The sequence below is a fragment of the Choristoneura fumiferana genome, chromosome 11 (genome assembly GCF_025370935.1).
Source record: "Choristoneura fumiferana chromosome 11, NRCan_CFum_1, whole genome shotgun sequence".
Taxonomy (NCBI): domain Eukaryota; kingdom Metazoa; phylum Arthropoda; class Insecta; order Lepidoptera; family Tortricidae; genus Choristoneura; species Choristoneura fumiferana.
The window spans coordinates 1,548,153-1,560,231 of NC_133482.1; the positions used below are offsets into that span (position 1 = coordinate 1,548,153).

At 39.9% G+C, this 12,079-nt stretch overlaps 1 protein-coding gene across 1 annotated transcript; it reads right to left on the bottom strand.

The window, feature by feature from the left end:
• Positions 1-1,316: 1,316 nt before the first annotated feature.
• Positions 1,317-7,003, bottom strand: LOC141432452 (all trans-polyprenyl-diphosphate synthase PDSS2-like). The gene is made up of 2 exons (XM_074094021.1): positions 6,598-7,003; positions 1,317-5,193 (listed from the first exon to the last, which is right to left on the bottom strand). Exons 1-2 carry the CDS (start codon positions 6,835-6,837, stop codon positions 4,219-4,221), a joined length of 1,215 nt encoding a protein of 404 aa, XP_073950122.1. The 5' UTR covers positions 6,838-7,003; the 3' UTR covers positions 1,317-4,218.
• Between the last annotated feature and the right edge of the window lie 5,076 nt (positions 7,004-12,079).

A 12,079-nucleotide genomic window follows, 5' to 3' on the forward strand; every position in this document is an offset into this window, starting at 1 on the left:
AATTTTAGCTCATGAGAGGACAATTGGATATTTGCGAATCACTAGTAGTTTGTAATTTTTATATTCTTGTTTATTTAGAGGCCCTAGAGCAGGTAGCAGAGGAATGTTTTAAATATATGCATATGGTAACCTTTTGAAATGCAGTTGAATTAAAATTCCGGAATCTGTACTTATCATAGGTAGTAGCTTCACATTGCCCTGGTACCTATTTCCTAAAAATTACCTACATCTTTCTTCGTTTACGTTGTACACACAATGTCATAAATATAAGTGATCATTTCTGTACCTTGTCACTTTAACGTCATGTTTGAAAAGCCATACGAAAAGCGACAAGGTACAGAAATAATCACTTATTTATGACGTTGACTGTACCTATAAGGAAATCTGTACGAAATGTCATGTTTCTAGAGTAAGCGGTTGATCTTTTGGGATTTATATGCGTACATCCTGATTTAGTGGGCATATCGGAATAAGTAGCGATCTGGTTATTCCCCTCGGTCACTCTATTGCAACACCATACTTACCATCAGCCAAATATGGTCTACCACCCTAAAGTTAATAATCGGTTCATCGACTCGAAACGCTGCATTCATCCTCGCATATCAGATCTCTCGTGGAAACAGCTGAGCGAAGCGAGGCGAGGTAAATGAAGCATTTCTATTGGCCTAGTGGTTTGTCCTATCGCCTCTCAAGCAGAGAGTCGTGGGTTCAAACCCCGGCGCGCACCGCTGAGTTTTTCGAAATTCATGTGCGGAATTACATTAAGGGTCCATCCATAAAGTACGTCACATCAATTTTGACCATTTTTTAGCCCCTGACGTAAAAAAGGGATGTTAATATATTATAACTTTGACCAATATGTGTGTCAGTCTCTGGCACCGTAGCTCTTAAACGGGTGGACCGGTTTGAAAGCGGTTTTTTTTATTAGAAATCAGGTTTTCTAGCGATGGTTCTTAGACATGTTTCATCAAAATCAGTTTGGCCGTTTTTGAGATATTGAACTTTGAAGTGACAAAGTCGGGGGTTTTCCGATTTTTTGTTGGTTAGGTTAGGTTATAGCCCCCCTGGGCCTGGCCCCATACGCACTTGTTCATTTTTTAATACTACGATTTCTACGCAGACAAAGCTGCGGCCAAATGCTAGTTCAAAATAAAACGAAGTTTTAATACAAACGTGTATTGATAACAGTAAAATATCTTGAAACGACAAATAAAACTTTAGGAAACAGTCTACGGCCTGGCCACGACTTTGGTCTTAGCGGTGAGCGGGGCGGCGGGCGGCGCGGCGAGGGAGAGCGGAGCGGCGAGCATGCCACGTACTTCGCAATAGCTTCAGCGGTTTCCAGCCGAAGGGACGTATTTAAATTAAAATGGCGTTATCGAAAATTGCTCTTCAGTGCCTCGAAAGTAGCTCATATTTCAGGCAGGACATTTTGAATATCAGAGGAGTGCACGAACTAAACATAAAAAATATACAGTCGAATTGATAACCTCCTCCTTTTTTTGAAGCCGGTTAAAAAGTAGTCTTTTGATCACATGCCTCAACTTATGCTGAGGATGTTTCGACAGCCATTTAAAATTTCGATGATAAATAGTTCTGTATCCATTTTGTCGCGCGCGAATCGTCTAAAAAACTTTGCTCCTTGTTTTACCGCCCGATGCGTCCCGCCAATAACGCCGTTCGCGCCGCTCTGAGTCGTGGCATCCCTCCTAATAGCCCGTATCGTTGTTCCCCCCGCGCGCCGCCCCGCGCCGCGCTGCCGCCGGCCGCTCGAGTAAAATCGCGCGTGGCATGCTTTAAGCGTCTTTTGAATTTGTTCTGGCCGCTCGCCGCTCACCGCTGCCGCTGTCGCAAGTCGCGCGGGTGGCCAGGCCGTATAGTGCCTCCGCTCCGGTCCCACTCCGGACACCCGCCGTATTAAAGTCCGTCGCACGCGCCCGCGCCGCGCCAGTTAGCGCTGATCATACGATTTCTTATTAGACGGGCGTCCGTTCCGGGTAATCCGCGTCAGCTAGCGGAGGCACTTAAATCTTACATCAAACTTTTATTTTTTATTTATTACATACACACAACTATGTATCCTTAACTTAAACGATGCGGGCGCTCATTTTTAATCGTCAACATGCCAGCCTATAGGTATGCGAACCACTGCTGGGCACAGGCCTCCTCTCAGAATGAGAGGGCTTGGGCCGTATAATAGTTCCCACGCGGGCCCAGTGCAGATTGGGAATTTCGCACAAATATAAAATAACTAAGTTATTGTAAGTGTGTGGAGATGTGGTCTATAACTGACAGTTACGAAACCCATGAATATTTTGTATGGGAAAATGTTTTTTCTTTTTTTTTATTTCTTAGTAAATTTCCCAATATTTTTAATACTTATTATCCTATTTCTGCCGAAGACAAATCCAAAAACACAAAATCATAAAAATTGGTCCAGCCGTTCTTGAGTTACAAATGGTGTAACTAACACGACTTTGTTTTACATATATAGATTTTCCACAAACATTTTTAATACAAGCTTTTTGTACTAGTTGCTGACTGTACTTGCATTGTCACCTAAACTACATTTGCATACCAAATTTCAAGTCGATGCTATTAACCGTTGAAGAGTTCCGTCCGGCGGAGACGATCCTGGCCGGGCTACCGGGATGTCACTACTAGATTATTGTATCGTCACGCGATTTACATAAGTGTTTCAAATTTCAAGTCAATCTGACTACTGGAAGTTGGTCAAATTTAACTTGCAAGATTTGATTACAGACAGACAGACAACGGGACATTTGAAACTAAATAAAAGCTTGTAAGAAATGGTGCCATGTACCATTTCATTTCCCAATGCACGCACGCACGCATGCAGGCACGCACTAAAATAAGCCCCAGTCCAATTGCATTGGTAACATAATTAATAATAATTATTATAATAGGTACATAGTTTGTACATCAACATTTACTTACATATACACATGGTCTTATTATCACAAAAAAGTTGACAAATCTAAAGGTGCTGATACATTTGAGAATTCACTTGTAAAGAGCTTTCTAGCGAATGTCACATTAGTGGTCTAATATCTGCACTTGAAAAAATCTGCACCGGTCTGATAATAGAATGAAATGTATTTTTTTTAATAAATTTAGTACGAGTATATTAGAAATGGATTTGCTAAAAAAATCCTGGCTATATTAATTATTTTTAATAATTTTTTGTTGCATCATTGACACAATGAGAAATTTTATATTGACTTAAAGTATAAAACCTATAGAATATGAAGAGATTGGGTTTGCTATTGTTTACCTGGACGAACTACTGGGTTGCCAAGTATAAACAAAAACAGTTAGGTTGATGCCAGTTACTTTCACTTGATTAATAATAGAATAAATTGTATATCAACGTAAGCGCTGTTTTATTGTGAACACGTTGATATAGCATTGTCTGCATTTAATTAAAAATCATTAAAAATTATTTAAAAAAATAGCCTGTCCAGGATTTTTTTAGCAAACCGTTTCTAATATATTTTCTAATAAACTAAATTTATTATAAAATACATTTCATTCTATTATCAGACCGGTGCAGATCTTTTCAAGTTCGGATCTTCTACTATAGGTAAAAAGTCACAAAGCCCTTTTCAAATATTCTGTATCTGCTATACAAATTTAAACTATGTTCAATTTTTACAGGAACGCCAAAAAAGTACGAAATAAAAAATAATTAATTACATCCAAAACCAGAGAATAAATTAGTAACTTGAACTTAAACAGTCAGAACCCATTCAATTTGTTTGTTTGTTTATACTCTTTATTGTACAAAAAGGAAAACAAAAAGGTTACAAAAAAAAAGTGTTAAGGCGGACTTAGGGCGGCAATTTTTAGGCTGGTTACGGTTTCAAAATGGTCCCGTCTGTTTAACTTTATGTTACTTAACAAAATTCTAGACTACTGGACTCGTTTTTTCCTTTTTGGTGTTTATTCAAAGTTTTTTTTTTAATTTATTATTAGAATTGTGTCATGGGATTATTGTACAATAGTCCCAACTTCCCTATTAGTCATTGGCAGTAGTGGTTGCTAACCTAAAGCGACCGGTTGCCAAGAACAGAAAAGTTGAAGTTGAACTTCCCTATTACATGTATTATGGTTGGTTGATTCTTTCCGCTGTCTCTACTCTGATATAATAAAGAGCATTCAACATTAGTGGAATTGTAAACTAAAACAAAACACATTTTACATTGTCTTGATCAACCTCTTAATAGTATGCACTGATTCATTATCACCAAACATATCAACAAAACCCTCAGCCCTCCTAGCATTTTCCAAATGCAACAACCTAGTCCGTTCCAATGCATGAGTTTTCAACACTTCCTCTTTCAAAAACACCAAGTCAATATCAGCTATGTTGTCTCTACAACTGTCTATGACTTTATACAACTCCGGGTTCTCATTCAACGCAAACAAAACAGGCGCACTGGCTATAGAATACAACTCCTTATTGTCACTCGTAAACTTCTGTAGTTCACTTGCCGATTGCCACGCTAAGCACAAATGGCAACCGAATTGATATGCCTTTTCTTGCTCCGTTAAACCCAGGCCTCCCAATAAAAAGGCGCCTTGACAACCACGCCCGAACAACGAGCCACCATTATACATAGTCCTTAAAGTCCACTCTTTAATGGGAGACCCGGACACGTCTTTTGTAGCTAGCGGTAAAGTATCGGAGCAAATTGGGAACTCATCTTTACCAATCATGTTCGGCTTCCCTGGTAGGGGCATGTTCTGTTCATCCCGGTCACCATAGAACTCTCCTTCGCTAACGTCTCTTAGAGCCGTTGATATAAGGTACGATAAGTCTGCGTTCTTCAGCCGAGCGAGCATCCCATTTGCTGTTACTAGTAAGTAATCTCCAATCAATAATGCTATTTTGTTAGCAAACAATGCTGTCTCTGTGTTCGGGCAGCGTTCCTCAATCGGTATGTTTAGCAAGCCTCGGTGTACATAATGGCCTGTGCGTATCATTTCCGTTAATTCTGCCAGTGTCCGTTGCTGCTCTGTTGTCGTGTTGGTGTGAAAAAAGGATGTGGATTGTGAAGGCCTGATGGCTTTGGAGAGTAGCAGGATCACAAGCCCCCATGGTTGAAGGTTGTTGTGCTCGTTGTATAGAACTGTTTTTGCTGTTTGTATTATGGGATGATTACTGCCAACCTGAAAAAAGGAGATTGTTGGATTAGAGTAGACATTTTTTTAGTTTTAATTTTTACTAGCTTTTGCCCGCGACTTCGTCCGCGTGGAATTTGGTTATCACACGCAGTTCCCTCGGGAACTGTGCATTTTTCCGGGATGAAAAGTAGCCTATGTCACTCTCTGGCCCATAAACTAACTCTATGCCAAAAATCACGTTGATCCAGTTCAAAGTGAAAGACGGACAAACATAAAAACACACACAGATTCACTTTTATAATATTAGTACTGATTAATGTATTTCTATAGAATATAATCTCTCTGTAATGGGCAAATCAATATCAATGCAATTAATCAAATAGAACAAGTTAAAATTACAATACTTCTGAGCTGAGTCACTCTTATAATCAAGATTGATAATAATAGATGTACAGTAGAATCCGGTTATAACGATGGCCAAGGGTCCAGTGGTATTACATTGTACTAACCAGATGCCATACTAAATGGATGTACTTTCATCATCATCATCATCATTATCCCAGCCTATATACGTCCCACTGCTGGGCACAGGCCTCCTCTCAGAACAAGAGGGCTTGGGCCATAGTTCCCACGCGGGCCCAGTGCGGATTGGGAACTTTGCACGCACCATTGAATTACTTCGCAGGTTTGTGCATGTTCCTCACGATGTTTTCCTTCACCGCAAAGCTCATGGTAAATTTCAAATGTAATTCCGCACATAAATTTCGAAAAACTCAGAGGTGCGAGCCGGGGTGCGAACCCACGACCCTCTGCTTGAGAGGCGATAGGTCAAACCACTAGGCCACCACGGCTTCATTTACTTTCATGGTGGCTCATATTAAAACCAAGCATATGCCTATACTTACGTCACTAAAACGGTTTGTAGTTAAATGTGAAGTTAAAGTTATGATGTTAAATGTGGACTACACTGTAATATTGTTTTAGGCTTGTTCACATGCTTAGGTAATTATAGCAAAAAATTATGGAGTAGACATAAGAGATAAGGCTACCCATTGACGTGTGAATTTTAATGATGTAATTTATGTACAGTGTGGTGTACAATAGAAACATATTGTTTGTTGTACTATTTATTCTACAAAAAGGTTTAAGATACAAGATTATTTTAGTGTGAAAAGTGAATAGTCAAATAAGTGATAATAATATACTGTAAGCAAATAATAAGGCCTTCTAAACGAGTTATGTCAGGAAGTAACCTTGGCAAATTGTGCACGGTCACACTCGTATTGCGTAAACCTTGATAATAATTACAAATTAAAAAAAAAACTTTATGAATTTTGCATGCAGACCTTGTATGTAACCTTGTTATTAAATCTTTGCTTTCGTTAACTAAACAAATCAAACATTATATTGAACTACTACAAGGAAAATGTCATCGCAACTAATACTCACTACTTTACGTAAATGCATGGCCACATTGGCGAATTCGTCGCTCAATAACCATCTCAGGTTCATGAAAGAGGTCGGGTATCCCACAATTTTCTCAGCTTCACTTATTACTTTGGTCCATTGCGCGAAAGGTGGTCGAATTAAAAAATCTTCCTGGGTCAAGTTGGTCATGGTAGTTTCGAGACGAATTTGATGCGATAACAGCGTCGCACGGCGCAAATGACGAATTAAAGTGTAAGACATGATTATAAATTAGCACTTTACCACTTTTTAACACTTTTACATTTAGTTAACAAGTTTATTTTAATATTTTGTTAAAACACTGTGCGCTGCGAGGCGCAGCTGTGGTTGGTTATGTCACATTTATTTTGACGTTTCCGCGCTCCGTTCGGAAACGCGTACGTTTCGCTACTGTGCTCGTTTCGTCTGGAAGTATTACGTTACACGTCCTTTCGTAAGTTCAAGTGGAACGACATGGTCAATAACAAATCTTACATAACTATGATTAAAATAACAGTAACTGCTTCGATTTTATATTCATTGGATAGGAATATTTTAAAAGTTAACATTTTACGTCAAGGATTCGATGATCAAATATTTTTTATGAAAATTATAATCCAACTAGGGTTTACCCGCGCCATCACACGCGTAAACAATTTGATTCAGCAGTTCAATTACAAATTCCGGGATTTTATTATTCCCAAGGGAACTTCCAAAACTTACATTCGAGAATTTATCCTGATCCCATTTATTTCAGACGTCCAGCTATCCGTTCAGCCTTCAGCCGTTTTAGCGTAAAGGATTCATCATGTCAGACGAAAGACGTCCACTGCTGGACATAGGCCTCCTCCAAGGCTCTGCGGACCGGGAGACGAGCTGTCGGTAGGCCTCCAACAAGATAGAGCGACGACCTGGTTAAGATCGCGGGATCGCGCTGGATGCGGAAAGCACAAGACCGATTTGAGTGGAGAGCCTTGGGGGAGGCAAAGGATTAACAAACTAAAATTCTCGTGGGAATTCGCAATACTTAATTTAATTACGTACATTGAAGTCTTCATCATTGACTTGACATTTAAAACATCCATGCTAAGTTTCATGACCCTGCTGAATCCAGCGGTTGAGATTTCAAGATTTTATCCCGAGCCTGATATCCTGACCCTGTGGAAATGTCAGGATAAAAAGTAGGTAGCCATGTGTTGATCTGATGTTGTGAGTTAGGATAACAAGTAGTAACAAACAACAGGCCAGCGGCGTCAGGTGCCGCGGCCGGCGCCCCTAAGATCACTGCGCCCGTGTGCAACGCACACCCTGTAGTAAAGACGCCCCTGCAACACGCGTTGCACTCACAAACTGTCACATATACCTGAGTAGATGCACTATTTATTTGCTGATTTTTGCAGGACTTGGCAGGACCACAATACTTTTTAAATTTTATGTATTTAAGGATCTACTACGAAACTCGAAAATCGAAGTTCGTATCTTACCGTCCCGCTGACGTTAATATTTTCATACGCAAGTGAGAGGGACAGTACGATACGAACTTCGATTTTCCAATTTCGTATTCTAGTAGCCCTACTGATAGCTTGCGCTGTAGTGGTAAAGAAGCCAGGGTGACGGTTCAATTTCTGCGAAAATTAGGTTAATCTTATTACTATTGTATAAACTGAAAGAAAAGCTGATGAATCATAAAGTTTATTTATCTTATTTTGTGCACTGCCATTATGCTACTGTATGTACCTACCTACCTACCATATCGTTAATATTTTTTATAAATAATAATAAATAAATAAATTTATTTCGACCAACTCAGATCATACACATAGAAATTAAGAACATAAAAATTAAGAACAATAAGATTACATTACATCTATACTATACTAAGTGGGCAACACATGCAGCTGGTTCCAGTGGCACATAAATAGACCGTCATTCCGCTCCGCCACTGTCTTCAGGAGACTGTTGGGGCTGCGAGTGATGCGCTGCTTTATATAAGATGGAAAACGAGCATGCGTGTCACCCGATGGGAAGCAATCACCGCCGCCCATAGACACCTGTCAACACGAGGGGTATCACAGGTGCGTTGCCGGCTCTTTGAGAGACTGATAAGCTCGTTTTTAAAGATCCCTAAGTTGTACCGGTCCGGAAACAATGTCCCAGGAAGCTGGTTCCATACTTTAGTCGTGCGTGGAAAAGTTTCGCTTAAAGCGGACGGTGCAAGATTGCCAATCATCAGGGTGGTGAGGATGAAATGACTGACCCTGCGCGAAGTACCGTTGTGAAACTTAGCTGCAGGCAACAATCCGAATTTCATCTGAACACTCCCCATGATATATGCGGTACAAGATGCGGAGAGATGTAACTTCCCTCCGCATTGCTAGAGGATCAAGCCGGTGAAAGAGTACCCGGTTGCCGACAAACCTAGCAGCCCTACTAATTTCTATGACGACTGGATGGCCAAGTGGTTAGTGAACCTGACTACGATGCTTGAGGTCCCGGGTTCGATTCCCGGCCGGGGCAGATATTTGTATGAATAATACGAATGTTTGTTCTCGGGTCATGGATGTTTAATATGTATTTATCTATATAAAAATAAAAAAAAGCCGTGGTGGTGGAAAAAGCCGTGGTGGCCTAGTGGTTTGACCTATCGCCTCTCAAACAGAAGGTGGTGGGTTCAAACCCCGGCTCGCACCTCTGAGTTTTTACAAATTCATGTGCGGAATTACATTTGAAATTTACCACGAACTTTGCGGTGAAGGAAAACATCGTGAGGAAACCTGCACAAACCTGCGAAGCAATTCAATGGTGCGTGTGAAGTTCCCAATTCGCACTGGGCCCGCGTGGGAACTATAGCCCAAGCCCTCTTGTTCTGAGAGGAGGCCTGTGCCCAGCAGTGGGACGTATATAGGCTGGGATGATGATCTATATAAGTATGTTGATCCGTTGCCTAGTATCCATAGTACAAGCTTTGCTTAGTTTGGGACTAGGTCAATTGGTGTCAAGTGTCCCATGATATTTATTTATTTATTTATTGGGATCGGCGGTTTGCACTGCGTAAACTAAGCCCTGCAAAAGTTACCAGATGGCTGTAAAATAAAACAATTGTAAGTCTGCTTTTCAACCAGAGATGTCCGAGGAATGGGTTTTGTTTTCATGGACCAATAGAGACGCTTCATTTACCTCGCCTCGCTCCGCTCAGCTGTTTCCACCAGAGACGTGCTGTGTGAGGGTAGGTAAATGAAGCGTTCCTATTGGTTCATGAAAAAAAAAACATATTGCTCCCAGCGCAGTGGTTCCCAAAAACTATCGTTAATTCTGCTCTGTTAAGACAATATCCTTTCTCAAAGGGCCGGCCACGCATCCGTAACTCAACTTATGTTATGGGTGTTCCCCTATCAAATAAAAAACACTTTTAATACCATGTAATGCAGAATGTCTTGAGCTATTAATGATGGTACAAATAACCCAAAAGTGATTTGTATTAAAATATCACCTATTGCTCTAAGATAAGAATTTTATTAAATAGACACTAGACATAAATAATGTAATATGTATTAAAAAAAATCAAGACTTTTTTAATATAATATCGAAAACATTCGGAATACTTAACTCCATTAAGGTTTTTAGCTACTAAATAGGTGTACTTAATCTACCTACGTGTTTTGTCGCCCTTGTTCTCCGTACATAACCAACTTCCATTACCAGCACTGGGAGAGGACAAATAATTCCTACGCCAAAATCGGTATTGTACTATAGATTATTTTTCCTTGTATAAAACCAACGTCATAGGCCGGTAATGTACGAGGAAAAATAATTCATAGTACAATACCCGGTTTTGTAGTAGGATCCTTTAACGCCTTGTATCTAAAGAACTATACATTTTTACTGAAGCTTATTTTCACAATCGCGGTTTTTTCCAAGTTTAATCGACCCAGAAACATAGGTAGGTTAAGGTTATGTTAATTTTGCATCGGCCCGAAGGGCCAAAACTACACAAAAACAGGAGCTCCGCGTGAGCAGAGCTCCGTCGACATTGTTTCTGTGTCGATTAATATTGGGAAAAAACGCGATTGTGAAAATAAACTTGAGTAATGCTTTTTTACTGAAGCTTGTTCTGTACTAAGGCATTAAAGAATCCTACTACAAAACCGGGTATTGTAGGTACTATGAATTATTTTTCCTCTTACATTACCGGGCATGACGTTGGTTTTGTAAAAGGAAAAATAAAATCCTACTCCAAAACCCGGTTTTATTTGTCCTCTCCCAGTGCTGGTAATGGAAGTTGGTTATGTACGGGGAACAAGGGGTTTTGTTGCTGATTGTGTTTTTTTGTTGACTTTAATTGAATTGTCTTTCAAACTACATTTTCGTACCCAATTTCAAGTCGACACTAGTAACTTTTGCGGGCTTCGCCCTGCAGAGACGATCCTGGCCGGACTACCAGATTATTGTGAAAAATAGTTGGCCATTGTTCAAGATTAAACATGTACAGTGATCTACTCAATAGCTTATATAAAATATAAGGCACAGCAATAACATCACAAATAGGTAATGCGGGATACTACATAGGTACATCGATAGGTAATGATAAATTTTGTATTCCCCCAAAATATTTAACTCATCAAATTTGGAACAAAATTCGTTTCACCTACCTGACCATAAAATACACTTCCAGCCAATCACGTGTCTGCGCGCCATAATTCAAAAATAGAAGGGCCAAGAGGGCCCCTGGCAAGACGGTGGCTCGTACGTACCAATTAAAAAATAAAAGCAGTGTGTAATTTGTTGGCAGTTTATGAAGGGCCGGTGCCTCGCCGCCGTACGACTAAAACGTACATTTGCATTTTGATCATCGCTTTTCTGATTGAGCTCTGTGGTTGGTTAAGGTGGCGACACACTGTCGGCACGAGGATGTAGTGACACTTGAGGTATTACTGTTTGCACAACTGTGTGTTCTATAAATTAGGCTTGTTTTCTACATATATATAGATAGATATATAGATTTGTGCCGTAGTTCCCAGGGGGTCCCAGTGCGGATTGGGAATTTCACACCACCAAACCAAACCAATCAAAACAACCTCATGTCAGTTATGTAGAAGCTCATGTCAGTTTCTATGGGCGTGTAGGTACATGAAAAACAGGGTCGGTAGTTCCATATCGATATTTTCCGGGCCGGTAAAGAGTGTCACCCGTCAAAACGAACAAGTCAAAGACACATAAACTCTTTTTATTTTTTTTTTGTTCTGGGCTATGGAACAACCCGTAACGTGCCCGTAACCGATCGGACTATGCGTAATTTGGCGGTAAAGAAAACTCTTTCATTTTTTTTTTTAACTGACGCTACTTAAGCATCTGATATTTTTTTCTGTTAATTACTATTAGAAAGGTTATTCCTATCGATAAAAAAGTTTCAAGCGTTTCTAAAATTTTCATCCATTCCCCATTTGTTTACGAAATTATCCAACTAGGTATGTATAATGTAAGTACG

Bases quoted from the DNA above. Each gene is read 5' to 3' on its own strand.
- LOC141432452 (XM_074094021.1), bottom strand. From the start codon at position 6,837: ATGTCTTACACTTTAATTCGTCATTTGCGCCGTGCGACGCTGTTATCG. The intron at 5,194-6,597 runs GTGAGTATTAGT...TCCTTTTTTCAG, and splicing joins CCATGCATTTACGTAAAGTA to GTTGGCAGTAATCATCCCAT.